Source organism: Leptidea sinapis, chromosome 31 (genome assembly GCF_905404315.1).
Source record: "Leptidea sinapis chromosome 31, ilLepSina1.1, whole genome shotgun sequence".
NCBI lineage: Eukaryota > Metazoa > Arthropoda > Insecta > Lepidoptera > Pieridae > Leptidea > Leptidea sinapis.
The window spans coordinates 4,041,022-4,058,641 of NC_066295.1; the positions used below are offsets into that span (position 1 = coordinate 4,041,022).

Sequence of the window (17,620 nt, forward strand, 5' to 3'; positions counted from 1 at the left end):
TGTAAGTCTTCGTGAGTCGCATCATAATATCAATAATATGCTTTATAAACAAGTCCGTCACAAAACTTTCAACATACAGGTAAATTAGAATATAATATAAACATAGAAAAAAATAAGAGAACTTTTATGTACACATAATCGTGATGCTGAGTTAATATCACGTTTTAACTTCATTATATGTAACAAGTAATGCCGAGGCATACTTCAGATAGTAAAAAGACCGTAAAACTCGTTAGTTGTTCATGGTGTGGCGCAACCACGACCCGTAACAGCCGGTAATACGGGCGAGAATAGTGTGGCGGGCGACTGTGTCTATTTCTAACAGTTTTTCACGAGTCAAGTAGGGTTGAGGTTAAGGACCCGTTTACGAATCCGACAAAAATAAGATATTTTTCGGTAGAATTTCTGATGAAATGAAACTAAATCTAACAAAACTAAAAATTGCCACAAATAGATTACTTCTTTATCTCCAATTAGCGGGAAATTTTTCTTTGAAAATTTGATATTCTATGTCGTAAAAACGACTATCCGTTACCTCTTCACACAAAATTGACCAAATGGGGCTTCATTCAGGATCAGTTTTCTGCTACTACTTACATAATTTTGTCTATTAAAAATTGCGTAAGGAAAGCAGATATAATATTTTCAAAAACACTGGAAATAAATTAATGAATATGTTATAAATAACCTCAGAAAAAAATAAAAATGAATCGTCTAAAATTCATATTTTTTTCTGATAAGCATGAGCTTTAAAGTGTGGTATTAAGGGTTATTTTATTTTGTCACTCCGTACGCATTGCACAGAGAGATCTATCGAAACAACGTCAGTCCGCGCTCGGCCGCCGTCGTGGGTAGACACTGCATCGGTTGTAAGTAGCAGCTCGTACTCGGAAAGATCGCTGTACGAATATGAATATTTTTTATAAGCTCTACAATACTGTCTTTGATACTTTACATATTTTGTACGCAGTCAGATATTCAAAAATTATGTTTCTGTATTTTTTTGAAGAATTAGTGATTTATAAGTTCATCTCTAAATATAAGGTCTATATTAAATCGAAATCCAAGGTAGCGCCTATGAAATTTACCAACTTCTCTTAATGGGTGTCATTTTCGTGGTTTTCGGGGTCAACAATAACGAATATTGGGTCAAAATCAAATCCAAGATGGCGCCTATGAAAATTACCAACATCACTTCATGGTTGTCATTTTTGTTTTTGGGGTCAAAAATAACGAATATCGGGTCAAAATCGAAATCCATGATGGCGCCTATGAAATCTACAAAATTTTCTTCACGCGTGTCATTTACATCGTTAAAATTAGAATTCATTCATAAACCTTAATTATATTATAAAAGGTCTGTCTAACAATATCCCACATGCTAAAGTAATTCTTCATTCATACGTTTCGACTTTTCACCCACAATATTTACAAAACACATTCCGTTACCAATCTAATTAAAAAATCTGAAAATTTGATTTTGAAAGACCTATCTAATGATACCCTACATGCAAAAAAAAATTTCATCCCCTTTATAACCACAAGAAGCTCTACCCTTCTTATCAATTATTACCACCATATTATGTCAGGAAGAGTTATTTCAATAGATATTGTAATCATAAGGTATAAGCTATTACATAAATGTAACGTATATCTTCCTTAATCCCGCATTATTTTCAAAAGACCAAAGGAAATGTCATGTATCAAAACTGAATCTAACTTTCGATGATCTATCCAACGATACCCCACAATTTTAATTGATTTATGTCAATATTAGAAATTATTTGATGTTTTACTAATTACTATTACTCATTAAACCTGCACGATACAAAGCTAGTAGGGAAGATGTTCTACATACTCGCGGCCGTGCGCTAAGCCTGCATGATACAACGCTAGTAGTGAAGTTGTTTTACTTCATAGCGGTACCGTCTGCTTCATGCTACATTCGAATTTTCTCACTCTATCTCAATCAGACTCAATCTCTCTCCCCTCTTCTTGGATAAAAACGTCCTTCATATTCGTGACACTTTATTCCGTTTCATCCATAAAAAGTTTACCCTCATGCAGGCAAAGAAGTTTCACTTCAAAAATGATCCCAAATTTGTTCTCTGCACCCTCGAGAACCTCGAATACGATATCCATATTGTTGAAATCATAATTTTGCGCGGCAGCCAATTTGGATTTAAAAAATGATCCCAAATTCGTTCTCTGTACCCTCGAGAACCTCGGATACGATACCCATATTGTTGAAATAATAATTATACGCGGCGGCCATCTTGGATTTCATAAATGATCCCAAAATCGTTCTCTGCACCCTCGAGAACCTCTGATACGATACCCATATTGTTGAAATCATAATTTTGTGCGGCGGCCATCTTGGATTTCAAAAATGATCCCAAAATCGTTCTCTGCACCCTCGATAACCTCGGATACGATACCCATATTACTGAAATTTTTCGCGGCGGCCATATTGGATTTAAAATATAACTGCGTTTACTGCACACGTCCTTTTGCTACAGAATTGCCATCTAAAGTTCTAATATTTAACTACTAAACGAATAGATCAACCAATTATCAAAAATACATAGGTATTAAAAAACAAAATTCAAACTTGCTAAAGTATCAAATTCATTTGATTGCCGCAATTAACTTTAAGTACGTGTATATGTTTGAGCGGTGTCAGTGGTGCGATTCGATACCTCTCTGTTTTGAAAACGCGTCCTTAAATATACGATAAGTTTTTAATTTTAACTACATATATTTATATTTTTATTTGAATAAAATTTCTCTTTAATATGTAGATATACACGTCGATTTTGGGCGGACCTATTTCAAGGTGGAGTTTATAAAAAAATTTACGAATGGGAGTACAGTACGCAAACTGTAAGTTTATTCGCAGGTGACTACGGCGTGTTGAGCGCGGACGTGATCCGATCGTTCGTGTACGCCCTGCAGCTGGCGGTACCCGACGTGTCGCGCCGCCTCGACATCGTGTGCCGCGTGCTGTCGGCGCTGAGAGACGCGCCCGACGGGGAGGCGGCGCCGCCCGCGCCCGTCACACCCGTCGACACAGCCGAGATAAAACTGAAGGTGCGTGTGTTTTACACCTACAATTTCACCGTTTTCAAAACACTGTTTTTGGAGTTTACTCCTTAAGAACCGATTTTCATATAAGGCGCCCGGTATGAGAAAAATTTGGAGAGTAAAACCTACTCATCAAATGGGATAGTATCGTTTCTGGTGCGCATCATTTCGCACCTTTCACTTTTCAGTTGTGTGTGTGTGTGTGTGTATATATATATTATATACTTGTGTGTAGCCAGCATACACAGTATACTGCGTGATAGCTTACGCATGTAGTATAATATATTTATTAGAGTGTGCCAAAACGTAACTTACTTGATGGACCTTTTAAAATTGGAATTTTGTGTTCCTTTTTTAACAGGAGCTGTGTTTGGGCATTTCCTGATATATTTTGAGCGTTAAGGATTTATTTGATTTTTTTAAATCCAAGATGGCCGCCGCTCAAAATTATGATTTCAACATTATAGATATCGTATCCGAGGTTCTCGAGAGTGCAGAGAACGAATTTGGGATCATTTTTGAAATCCAAGATGGCCGCCGCGCAAATATATGATTTCAACAATATGGATATCGAATCCGAGGTTCTAGAGGGTGCAGAGAACGAATTTGAGATCGCTTTTTAAATCCAAGATGGTCGTCGCGTAAAATTATGACTTCAACAATATGCGTATCGTATCCGAGGTTCTCGAGGGTGCAGAGAACGAATTTGGGATCATTTTTGAAATCCAAGATGGCCGCCGCCCAAATTTTTCATTTCAACATGGATATCGAATCCGAGATTATCGAGGGTGCAGAGAACGAATTTGGGATCATTTTTTTATTCAAATTCAAATAGTTTTATTCAAAATAGGATTTAAAATCACTTATTGAACGCCAAAATCTACCACCCATTCAAAAGAGACTGCCTCAGACCTGAGAAGAATGGGCGCAAGAAACTCAGCGGGCTTTTTTTTAATATAAAATATGGATTACAATGTAATATCATACAATAAACATTTATAATTAAAGAGCCTGAGGGTGTTCGCTTTATTCCCAGTCCGTGGTGTCATTAAAAAAATCGTTTATGCTATAATAACCTTTCCCACACAAACGTTTTTTAACAATTCTTTTAAATTTCGTAATAAAAGGCATAAAGGCATAAAAGGCATTTATTTTCTCAAAATTGATTCCTTTAGAATTCTTTTTGATGTCATTTCTTATACTACTAGATACTACTACCGCTTCGGAAACAAATGGCGCTCTGAGAGAGAAGAAGCGGCGCAAGAAACTCTCCCAGCATTCTTTTTTTTTTTGCGCTCTTTTCAATAAAAATATACAATATTGTACAGTTGCTATAAAATAATCACAATCTAGTCCCAGGCTGTCCGATCATTTAGATATTCAGCAGTGGAGTAATAGGATTTACGACAGAGCCATTTTTTTATAAAACATTTAAATTTATTTATAGACAATGCCTGAACAGTGGCTGGGACTTTATTGTAGAAGTGTATACATTTACCCTTAAAGCTATTATGTATCTTCTGAAGCCTACTAGAATTAGTTACAAGCAATCCCTTATTTCTAGTGTTATAATAATGAAAATCACTATTAAGAGCAAAAAGGTGACTATTTTTGTGAACATATATTAAATTTTCATAAATGTACTGACAATGAACAGTCATAATATTTATTTCTTTAAATTTTTCTTTGAGAGACTGTCTATAACCAAGCTGATATATAGCAAAAACAGCTCTCTTTTGCAGTGCAAACACTATATCAATGTCAACAGCATGACCCCATAGTAATATACCGTACGTCATGATGCTGTGAAAATAACTAAAGTACACTAATCTAGCGGTCGCAACATTCGTGTACTCTCTTATTTTTCTAACTGCATATGCCGCAGAGCTGAGTCTATCTGCTAGATGGGTAATATGTGGACCCCACTGAAGCTTTTTATCTAACGTGATACCCAGGAAGACCGTAGTGTCCACAAGTTCCAATCTCTGGTCATTTATAAGTACGTTGGATTGTACCTCCGCTGTGTTTGGTGTAATGAACCGTAAACACTTTGTTTTTTTATTGTTTAAGTGCAGATTATTCGTCTCAAACCAACGCACTATCTTTGAGAGTGCATTGCTTACCTCGTCATCAATATCCGCACGTCGCTTCACTTTAAAAATAAGTGAAGTATCATCAGCAAACAATACAATCTCATGGCTATCATCTACCACAAACGGTAGATCGTTAATATATATAAGAAACAAGAAAGGACCGAGAATAGAACCCTGTGGAACACCTATTCGCACAGGTTTACCCGAAGACCGTTTGCCATTTACATCGACTATCTGAACTCTTTCGCTTAAATATGATTTTAACAGATTTAGGGCTCTATTTTTCACTCCATAATGCTTTAGTTTTAGGAGTAAGGTTTCATGGTGGACGCAGTCAAATGCTTTTGACAAATCACAAAAAATGCCCAATGCATCCTGTGACTCTTCCCAGGCGTCAAAGATGTGCTCAATGAGTCTAGTACCCGCATTAATTGTTGATAAGCCCCTAGTGAAACCAGACTGATTTTTGTTCATTAATTTACAAAAATGCATTTGTAGCTGTTGAAACAAAAGTTTTTCAAAAAATTTACTAAAAACAGGCAGCACTGAAATAGGTCTGAAATTAGCAGGGTCAAAAGAACTGCCCGATTTAAACAAAGGTATAACTTTGCTGTATTTCATGAGGTCAGGGAACACACCCTCATCTATGCATTCATTAAATATTATTGCTAATTCAGGTGCTATAATGTCAAGTATGTATTTAACAATATTAGTCGAATGGCCCCATAGGTCTTTTGTATTTTTTAGGTTAATTAATTTGAAGATTTTTATTATATCGCTACCTGTAACATACTTAAATTTCAAGTCAGTAGAAGATACTGGTACGTGTAATTTAAGCATATCATATGCTGCTTTTGGCGAAGAGTTAAGGTATTTGGTCGTGACAATCGGGATTTCGGAGAAGTATTTATCAAATTCATTTGCAATTTCTATTTCCGAATTTATAACGCGATTATTAATATTTAAACAGATAGAGGTGTTACGGCAATTCGATCTACCAGTTTCATTGTTAATTACACTCCAAGTCGCTTTTACTTTATTATTACTGTTTTTAATTTTATCTGCAATGAAACGTGTTTTCGCTTCATGACAAACTATTTTAAAAAGCTTGGAGTATTTTTTTACATATATTTTAAATTCTTCACTATTATTGTAATGTTTCTCATAATAAAGGTCATATAAGCGTTTACGACTTTTGTGGATACCCATTGTTGCCCAATCATTAAAACTATGTTTGTTGTTTACTGTCACCGTTACTGGAGTAAAAATCCTGTCAAATTCCTCACAGAAGGAATTGAAGACTAAGTTATAGTGAAAATTAGCAGTTTCACCACAGTGTAAGAATGGTATCGTATTTACCAAATTATTTCTAAACCTCTCAAGACGGCTACCCGTAACTGGTATAATCGTCACCTTTTTTGGTCTGACATTGTCCAATCTTGTATTTACTTTTATAAGTTGCCCACTATGGTCGGACTGAAGATTATTAATTATGAGTTTACTAGTAATAGTAACATCTGTAAAAATATTATCTAAACAGGTAATACATTTGTTTTGTACCTTTTCTGGGATCATATTGTAGAAGCATATACATCGCCCAACAAAAGACTTACTAACTCGACCCAACCGAGTAGTAGGCATAACAAGTTTATGTTTGTTCCTCCTGTTAACATTATGAATGTCACAGTTTCTAGAAAATTCCTCAATGTGCTTATGAACATACAAAACAATATCAAAAATGTATTGAGAAGCAACAGTCAAAATGCTTATTTCTTTAAATTTTTCTCTTAATGATTCTTTAGGACCTAGGTTATAAATCGCGCGAATAGCCCTCTTCTGCAGCACAAAGATAGTATTAATATAGGCCGCACTGCTCCATAACAATATACCATAGGACATAATACTATGAAAATAACTAAAATATACTAATCTCGCCGTATCTATGTCAGTTAACCGTCTAATTTTCTTAACCATATGCTGCAGAACTAAGCCTTTTCGCCAATCCTTCAATATGGGGGCCCCACTGCAATTTGGAATCAAGAGTAATGCCAAGAAATATAGCAGATTCCACTGGTTTTACCACCTCTCCATTTAGTAAAATATTCGCATATACATTTTTGACATTTGGCGCGGTGAATTTAATATATTTGGTTTTATGATTATTTAACAATAAGTTATTGGCGCTAAACCAGTACACGATGTCAGATAGAGCATTGTTTACTTCGTCATACATAACTTGGCTTCGTTTCACTTTGAATATAAGTGAAGTGTCATCCGCAAACAATACCACCTAGTGTTTTTTTTCTACAAGTTTAGGTAGATCATTTATATAAATTAGGAAGAGGAAGGTTCCAAGAATAGACCCTTGTGGTACCCCCATACCGAGAGGAGTCCCAAGAGATCTCCTGCCATTCACCTCGACCCTCTGAATCCTATTATTTAAATATGAGATCAGAAGATCGAGTGCAGATCCTCTTATACCATAGTGGCATAGCTTCCTGACCAGCGTTGAATGTTGAACACAATCAAAAGCCTTAGATAAATCACAGAAGATACCAAGTGCATTCTGTGATTCCTCCCAGGCCTCAAAAATATTCCTGATGAGTTCAACACCTGCATCCGTAGTCGAGCGTCCCCTAGTAAAGCCAAATTGTTTTATATGAAGTAACTTATAAGTGTTAAAGTGAGTAAGCATTTAACCAAGTTGACCAAAATATTTTTTTCAAAAATTTTTCTAAGGGTCGGCAACACCGAAACAGGGCGATAGTTATTCGGTTCAGAAGTGAGTCCCGATTTAAATATTGGTGTAATTTTACTATACTTCAGAAGGTCAGGAAACACGCCATGTTCAATACAGCTATTAAAAACTAGTGCTAGATATAGTGCTATGACGTCAATAACAGAACTTATTATTTTTACAGATATGCCCCATATATCAGCAGTTTTTTTCATTTCTAAGGATCTGAAAGTTTTAATTATTTCTGCTGGGCTAACAACACTGAATTTGAAATTTTGTTTACATTCCTTAACATTTTCCAAAAGAAGTGACTCGGCAGCACTGGTGGAGGAGACAAGGGTGCTTGAGATGGAAACTGGAATGTCAGAAAAAAATTTCTCAAAAGCAGAAGCTACTTCCTGCTCAGAGTGGATTTTTGTATTGTTTATTATTAGATTATATTCAAACTTGCAGTCTTTCGCTCTTCCAGATTCCAAGTTAATGACTTTCCAAGTAATATTTATTTTTTTTGAAGCATTTTTAATTATTTCTCTAATATGCATTGACTTAGCAATAGTACATACTTTCTTAAATAATTTTGAATATTTTTTCACATATACAAGGAAAGATACATCATGATTACATGATGATCTCTCACTATATAGTTCATATAACCGTTGTCTGCTACTATGAATACCAGCTGTTGCCCAGTTGTTAAATGACAAGAGAGCACCCGAGTTGACTGTCTTTGAAGTAAATATAGAAGCAAACTCTGTTTTAATTATTTTAAATAACTAACCATACATCTCATTTGGAGTACTGTTATAATTCAAATACAAGTTTGAGATTTTTTCTGAAACATTGCCCCTATATTTCTCCATTCGCCAATTTTTCCCGAAACAAACAAAAACTTTTTAGTTGAAGTACATTTGTTTTCTTCAATATTAAAAGAGGCTAATTGACCAAAGTGGTCTGAGCTCAGTTTACTAATTATTGATTGAGAAATAGGTTTATAATTAGTAAAAATATTATCAATACAGCTTTTAGAGGTGCTGGTTACTCTAGTAGGTTCTAAGAAAATATTTGATAAATTATATGATTTAAACAAAGATTTGAATCTAATACTTGTGGTGGATTTTTCTAATAAATTAATATTAAAGTCACCACAAATCATAATATATTTCTTAGATTCTGATAATTTTGATAGAACCTCCTCCAATACACTCTCAAATAACTCATATAATGCATCGGGGGGTCTGTATATGCTTACAACAATGGCACACTCAAGCTCTGCACAGGCTATTTCAATGGTACGTTTACTTATAAGTATAAGAGAGCCGCCACGTGTTGCCTTTTCTCTGCTAAACACACTTGCCACCCGATGACCACTGGAGTTAAAAATGAGCTCATTTTTTCTAAGCCAGTGTTCAGTAAGACATAAGATATCAATATTTTCATGGTTCATTAGTCACTCCAGTTCCAGTTCTTAACAATCCTTGCATATTTTGGTGCATCAGGTTTATAACTTTACAATTATTATGTTTACTATTACTTGTACATTGTGTATTTATATTGCTAGAGGAGTCCCCTATTGTCTTATTGACTAATTTAAATAATTTGGAACATATTCCAAACCAGAAAGTAAACTATAAGACTGCTCAATAGAAGCAGTGTTTATCAAATAATTACTTTGCTCAATAGGAGTAGAGTCCAACAAGCTATTACACTGCTCAATAGAAGCAGTGCTAGTCAACTTACTAACCTGCTCAATAGAAGCAGGGGACCGGGTTGCCAAATAATTGGCTGAGTTATAAAATAAATAAAAAGATTGCGATTTAGCTATCTGTCTTTTATAAAAATTAGATAGGTGTAACCTATCAAATGTCAACATTTTACATTTATGATTAATTATATTATTAATGTCAATTGAGGCGTATAGTTGTAAAACCCCCTAAAACAACAATTTTAATAGATTGGCTTTTTTAAATCAACGGCTAGTATTTTAAATTTTCTTTGAAATAAAAAGAAAACTTCCTAGCAAATCCCACTATAACCGTACCAATTTACAAAAGCTTATTCGTGTTTAGTTGCAAAAACCGCTATAACGATATGTTTCACTTTCAAAAGGCCCTAAAATCAAAGTGACCAATCAGAGCACTTCATTCATTCATTCGCAATATGGCTATTTCTGTTGTGATTGTGGAGAATAACGTTTTTTTTATGGAATAGGAGGACAAACGTACGTTAACATTGTGTTTTTAGTGTTAAATAATGGATGAATTAGTACAATTTGTTAAAAAATCTGAACTTGGCAAGTCTAGGAAACGTCCTGTTATAAAATCTAAGTGGAAACGAGAAGTAGCACGTGAAAAAAGGTATGTTAAATGGTTACTAGAAATGCACCTTTTTTTGGCTTGGGATGGTGTAATACAAGCGTGCGCAATTTAAAAAATATTGAATGACTTAGAGAAAAGATAACGATATCTATAAAGATGGATTTTTATTATTTTTTAAGTAAATCGAGTTTAAATTTTAACCGCACTACAGAAGTCTATGTATGTATGTAGTAATTTTCCACCCTAGCGCCTTATCGTTGAGTGGACTTAATAATTGAGGTATATTGATCCATTGGGATTCGTAATGATGGCCCGAGTGACATAGGCTACGAGTATAAAAAATACGTAGTCGGATTATAGTATTCAAAAATTTGAGGTTATGATTTGTTTCTTTCAGATACAAAGCTGCTGTACTCACAACCTGTAATCACAACCAAAAGGCATTTCAATGCAAACAACTAACTATGCAGACGATTAGAAAATTTTACGAAAAATTTTACCTATGTTCCAACAAAGTTACTCAAGATAATTTTATTTTGAAATTTAGTTCAATACAGGAAGCAAAAAGGAAGAAAAATGATAAACGAACAAAGGTAATGAAATACAACATTTTAGGAGATAAAGGTGCTAAAGTTCCAGTATGTCAGAAAACATTTATGGGGGCTCTGTTAGTTAAGAAAGATCGGATCCAGGGTGTTTTAAAAAGATTTTATGAAAGTGGGGGTCAAATGCCCGTAGAAAATCGGGGTGGGGACATAAATACGGATAAGTTTACTGCTAAAAAATTGTCTGTTCAGTGGTTCATAGAATCATTTAAAGGCCAAGAGAGTCACTATTGTAGATCCAAAAATATGCATAGAGTGTATCTTTCGGCAGAACTCAACATACGTAAAATGTGGCGCATATACAATGAATCTCGTGAACCAGACTTGCAAGTAAAACAACATTTCTTTAGAAATGTCTTTAACAAATACTACAACATCGGCTTCGGAACACCCAGAACCGATGTATGCTCAACATGTACTGAGATTGGCGAAAGATTGAAAGCAGAAAAAGATGTAGCGAATAAAAACCAATTAATTATTGAGAAACGTATTCACAGATTGAAATATAAAGCATTCTACAGCATACTTCAAGAAGAAGCTGATGGGCTTTTGACAATATCTTTCGATTGTCAAAAGAACTAAGCACTTCCTAAATTACCAGATCAGTCTGCTTATTACAGTAGACAGTTTAGTTTCTACCATTTTCAGTCTCGTGCCAGATTTTGGCGAGACAACACGTCCTGAGGATGCCTCGTGTAGAGGCGAAACACGTGTCGAATTATTTTAAAAACAAATATTGGCGGAATTAACACTAAAGAAAACTTAAATAATTTGTATAATTATGGATTTCCGCAAAGTTACGCCTAATTCAATAAATTTTCTTAAATCGGCAAGTTCTACCATTTTGTAGCAGGGAACTCGAAGGCAAAATTGACACCAAGTATCGTTTTTTCTTATTACTGGGACGATACAACCCATGCAAAAAGCAGTAATGAAATAATTAGTGCTTTTTACAACTTTCTGCAAAATAACAATTTGATGGACATTATTAAGGTATTAAGAATAATATCTGATGGGTGTTCTGGACAGAACAAGAATACCGGCATGATCTCAATGCTCGGTAACTGGCTTTACTTAGAAGCACCAAGGCAACTTAAAAGAATAGAAATAATTTACCCTATTGTTGGCCACTCGTTTATTCCCCCAGACAGGGTTTTTGCTAAAATTGAAAAGGTCATAAAAACTAAGGAAGTTATAACATCACCAACTGAATATGTGTCCGTATTGCAAGAACATACACAATGTACAGATCTGGCATTAATTCCTGTATATGACTGGAAGACTAGTTATCAGAATATTATAAAGCCTACTACTAGTTGGCATTTTGCTTTTATGAAGTGTAAACGAATATTTATTACCCGGACTAAGACTGAAAATGTATTAGTGCAAGGAGAAGTTAACTATCGGGCAGAAAACAACACAAAAATGACAATTACCAAAAAAGGGAAAAAAATAACTATGATTCAACCTGATATCATTCAACCTAATATAATAATCCCGAATGCTGCCAAATTACACGATGTTTTGAAATTATTAAAAACGCATTTCGGTGATAATTGGGAAACCTTGGAGACATTAACTTTTTATAAAATAGTTAAAGAAAGAGCACAAGAACAACCGGAAAATATGATTGAAAGTCCTACTATGTCTGACTTGTGTTAATCTGGATTTACAGAAAATAATAGTTATGTGTAATCTTTTATAACAACTATGCAGGGTATTATTACAAAGTTTATTACTCTATTTTAAGCATTTTGTTAAAAAAATATTTTTTTATACTTTGCAGTAACTACCTGTTTGTCTTGTCAAATTAATTTTAATAAAAAGTGTTAATTTCTTATGTACACACTTGTTTTTATTAAATATAATGCTTATACAAACCACTGTTACCTATCCTATAAACCTGATTATACACAATGAACGATGTATAAACCCATCCAAGTTTAATTTTATGTTGCTTGCAAAGTCCCCTAAAACGTAATTCATTATAGTGGGATTTGAAATTGACTATTTCAAATCCCACTATAATGAACGATGAGTTTCAAAATCCGCTATAATCAAACTTTTTTATTTATTTTTTATGACTATATTGACGATTTTATTTTTTTCTTTAGTGTTGCCGTGCTTTCTTCAGTAAAAATATTAACAGATACAAATTGTATTCTGGAATAGTAAATAATAAAATAAAAAAAGTACTTTCTCATCTTTTTCCTAGAATCGTTTTAGAGTATTTTGCAACTATACGCCTCAATTATGTGTATGTTACTACATAATAAATTACCATTATATGTCACATAATTTGAATGAGACAATAGGGTTAACATATTATTCAAATTGTCTCTTGCTTTGTTTTCCTGTGGCAAATCCTGTATGAATGGCAGTGTGAATATTATAAGATTTTCTATTTTTAAACTATTTAACTCATTGTATAATTTTTGTAGAAAATTTTTATTTAAATTCCCTCTTCTCCCAATCATAACAATAATAGAAGTATTAGAGCAGTGAGTATCATTAATAATTCTTTTTATAATTCGATAGTAACTTGCCCCTGGCATGCAAATATTTGATACTAACTGCCCGTTACTAATTTTATGCAAAATCATATTTGTTCCCAGGTCATCGCTTTAAATCTTAATATGTTTCGTATGTGAAGAAATTGTTTGTGAGAGTTGATTTTTAATACCAGGAGTAGTGGGAGCCCTGACAGATTGAGCAATTGCTTTACTGTTACTTTCTTTGCCTGAAGGGCCTGTGGAAAAGTGACAATTACAATTACTATACATTTTAGAAATTGAGTCAAAACGTTCTGCATTATAGTTACTTAATTCAATTAATCCATCCAATTATGGTCTGGTGGTATGGACAAACGACCGTACGGGTCACTTGTTGTTAAGTGATCACCGCCGCCCACATTATTTTGCAACACCAGTTGTTTTATTTAAGTCAGTTCGAATATTAGTGAAGAGCTTTGATTAAAAGCAGCCAAGTGCGAGTCGAACTCGCCCATAAAGGGTTCCGTAGCAGCAAGTAACAGAATATAAAAGTTCTTGTAGTTCCTTGTAACTTTGATCGATGATTTAATAATAGAGTATTTTTGCAATGAAGTTATTGATAATTCGATTTATGACATAATAAAAAAATACACTACTTACTAGATCTCGTTTAAACTATAGTTTATCGGTGGAAGTTTGCATGGTAATGTACATCATATATTTTTTTAGTTTTATCATTCTCTTACTTTAGAAGTTACCGGGTTAGGTTACACATATTTTACCACATTGGAAGTATCTCTCGCGCAAACTATTCAGTAAGAAAAAATTTAAATTAGAATGCATCTACCAACCTACACCAAGTTTCATCAGTATAGTTCTTATAGTTTCTGTGTGGCTGTAACCTACGGACGAACAGACAGACAGACATGACGAATCTATAAGGGTTCTGTTTTTTGCCATTTGGCTACGGAACCCTAAAAACGAAGATTTAATTTAACAGCATAAATAATTGAAGGCGTAAACAACTGTTAAAAAGAATAGTAAGAACAATCAATATTTTTATGTACCCGAAGGGTTACCAACTAGCATCCGCTCTCTGTCTGATTATCAGTTTGTCAGTGGACGTATCTCATAAAACAATAGTTACACATATTTCATATTGAGTGTGTATTACTATGTCTCTCTGGTGACACCCTTCGCTTATCCGTTGATAATTGACATAAATACCGTAATTGTATCCTTTTGTAACTATTGTATCAAATTCAAATATTATGTTTAACAAAAAATTTGTTGTCTGTAAAGTCGGTTTACTGACGATAGTTGAACGTGACAACGTCTTAAGAAAATACTGATGGAATGGTAGCATTTTTCAAAAGAAAATTTTAATTTCATTTGTTTAATAGATTTGTATGTATATAGAGAAGGAGGTAATTGGAAATCACAATGAAATTGATCAAGTTAGATTTATTTGTACGCTTAAATACAATTATGTCAATTTTTTTTTACAATTTAATAGTTTTTACAAGTATAAATGTGCGTTGCGCAATTGTTTTACAGCTTTTAAACTTGTGTAATATTTAATTTCTTACAATCTGTGTTATTCTGATGTCGAACGCTGCCGAACGCAAAGCCCGATTGTGCTTCTTTGTCGCTCGTTCCGCGCTCTCGCTTGCACTTCAAGCCTTACATGGAACGCCTCAGAGCGAGGTAACGCCGCATGAGTCATGTTTTTTCGTGCGTGCAGCCGGCTCTATCGAATTATAAGACGTTGTCACGTCAAAATTGATCTGAAATTACTTATTGAACGTCAAACTACCACACATTTGAAAATTGATGCCTCAGTGCCTCTACTCCGGGAGTAAGATACACAGGGGGCTTCTTCTTTTTTTTTTAATAAAATTTCGATACCATCAAAGTTATAATATAAATACACTGATTGGTGGTCGCTCCATCCCAATCTGTGTTATCATTAGGAAATTAATTTAATATGTTATGTTAGTACTTAGTAATCTTTACCATATAAACGTCTTTAATAATTGTTTTGAAAATTTTCTTGGGATCACGTTGTAAAAGCATATACCTACAGTAAGCATACTAACTTACTAACTTGACTTAGCAGAGTAGTAGGCATAATAAGTTATATTTCTTTCTGATGTCGATATTATGATTATCATAGTTTTAAAAAAAATCGCTTTTGTGCGTATGTACATATAAGTATACCATTTCCAAGAATATATCGAGAGGCAAATTAAAATGTTTCATATTTTTAAATTTATCTCGTAATATCTTCGAATGTATATATTAAAATATTTATACTAGATAGTATTTGATAGCACATAGCACATTTTAAGGCCTGTTGTTACTTAATGATAAACTTTGTCAAAATAAATAAAATATTTCAGAGGGCGCAACTTCGTGTCTCGTTAAACGTAGCCATGGAGGCCCAAGAGGAGGCTGTAAGGGACGAGAACTATGCTCTAGCGGCCGAGTGCAAAGCTAAGGTAACTTTAAATATCATGTTTGAAGCTTAACCCCCTTATTCATAATAGTCTGCTAACTTAAAGCATTGCTAATTCTTACTCTGTATTCTTCTATTGACCTAAGTTAGAATGAGAAATAACACTCCTTAGCGGCTGTTTTAAGTTAGCGGACCATTATGAATAAGGGGGTAAGACTTTACGATTTTATGATGACCACAATCTGTGATTACGACGACACGTGTAACGTGTGTACCGAAATATTGGAACTCGAAAGCCATTAAGATTATTCTATGATATGGTGAAGGGGCTCCTGTTTCCGAAATTAGACCGTTCACTTCTTTCGACTGTCTACTACAGCCTGAGACATTTATCCATCAGGTGTTGTTAGTGAGAGAGGGAATTTTAAGATTATCCTATAATCAAAATATAACTGTGAAGGTTTAAAAATTAGACCTAAGTTTTCTAAACAGAAACTAGACTGAAGGGTACAAGTGGGGTGCCTTTTTGTACAGAATACCGGCGAAATGAGTAGAGTGGGACCTTGTCTGCCGCCAAGCATTAATGTGAATCCACTATATGTGTTTTAGGTTACCTTGTAGGTTAAATAACTTAGCTTGTGAGCTTTAACATCTTATCTCCCAAGTGACGAACGCAGTAATTGCGATGTGGCTTAGAATTTTTTTTTAGAAACCTCAGTGGTACTGCAGTGTAATGGTGGGGCGTGTCACTTCACGTTTACCGAACGTCTTGCTCGTCTCGATATTTTTTCTCATAAAGAAATGATACGAATGGACTTATATGAAAAATACAATAAAATATTCCCAAAATAAGTTGGTGTTTCATAATCCTGACTGGACATATTCCTTTGATATTAGCAATAAAACCAATTTAAGACTGCATCAACAAAATAGTTAGCTAATTAGTATTATTTACTTCACAGGTAGCAGACATACAGAAGAAACTAGAGGAATTGAATTTGCAAACGGCTCCAGTTGCTCCAATACCCATACCGGTAAGAATTTTTACATATTACCAAACTGTTAGATGAGCTCCCTTGCGAGGTGTCTGGTCGATATGAGTACTTAAGAATTGCTACTTTATAGACCGGCAACACTCGTGGCTAGATAAGGTACTGACCGTGTAGAAAAATGTTTAGACTGGTGCAAAAAAAGTGCGTGCGCGTGTGTGTTTGTCTGAGTGCGTGTACATACGTGTGCGCGTGTTAGTAAGTATGTAGTATCTGACCGGGTTTGTCATAACATATTATAGATATATGAAAATATTATATGAAATATTGAAATACATAGGTATTTAGTTATTTTACCATTTTTTTTATAAAACATTTAAATTTATTGATAGATAATGCCTGAACAGTGGCTGGGACTTTATTATATAAGTGTATACATTTAACCTTAAAGCTATTATGTATCTCATGAAGCCTAATAGAATTAGTTACAAGCAATCCCTTATTTCTAGTGTTATAATAATGAAAATCACTATTAAGAGCAAAAAGGTGACGATTTTTGTGAACGTATATATAATTTTCATAAATTTACTAACAATGAACAGTCAATATTTATTTCTTTGAATTTTTTTTTGAGAGACTGTCTATAATCAAGTTGATATATAGCACGAACAGCTCTCTTTAGCAGAGCAAACACTATATCAATGTCAGCAGCATGACCCCATAGTAAAATACCGTACGTCATGATGCTGTGAAAATAACTGAAGACACTAATCTAGCGGTCGCAACATTCGTGTACTCTCTAATCTTTCTATCGGCATATGCTGCAGAGCTGAGTCTATCTGCTAGA

At 34.2% G+C, this 17,620-nt stretch overlaps 1 protein-coding gene and 1 long non-coding RNA gene across 4 annotated transcripts in view; one reads left to right on the forward strand and one right to left on the reverse strand.

The window, feature by feature from the left end:
• The window catches only part of LOC126974007 (uncharacterized), a 70,060-nt gene that overhangs the window by 51,987 nt on the left and 453 nt on the right, over positions 1–17,620 (reverse strand). Inside the window, exon 2 of the long non-coding RNA XR_007731454.1 lies at positions 5,100–5,362. This is a non-coding gene — a long non-coding RNA (uncharacterized LOC126974007). The remainder of the gene's footprint in view (positions 1–5,099; positions 5,363–17,620) is intronic.
• LOC126973988 (condensin complex subunit 3) overlaps positions 1–17,620 on the forward strand; it is a 69,378-nt gene that overhangs the window by 9,803 nt on the left and 41,955 nt on the right. For all 3 annotated transcript variants that reach the window (XM_050821335.1, XM_050821336.1, XM_050821337.1), the window contains exons 9-11: positions 2,900–3,090; positions 15,729–15,827; positions 16,747–16,818. In XM_050821335.1, coding sequence (XP_050677292.1) covers positions 2,900–3,090; positions 15,729–15,827; positions 16,747–16,818 — 362 coding nt within the window. The remainder of the gene's footprint in view (positions 1–2,899; positions 3,091–15,728; positions 15,828–16,746; positions 16,819–17,620) is intronic.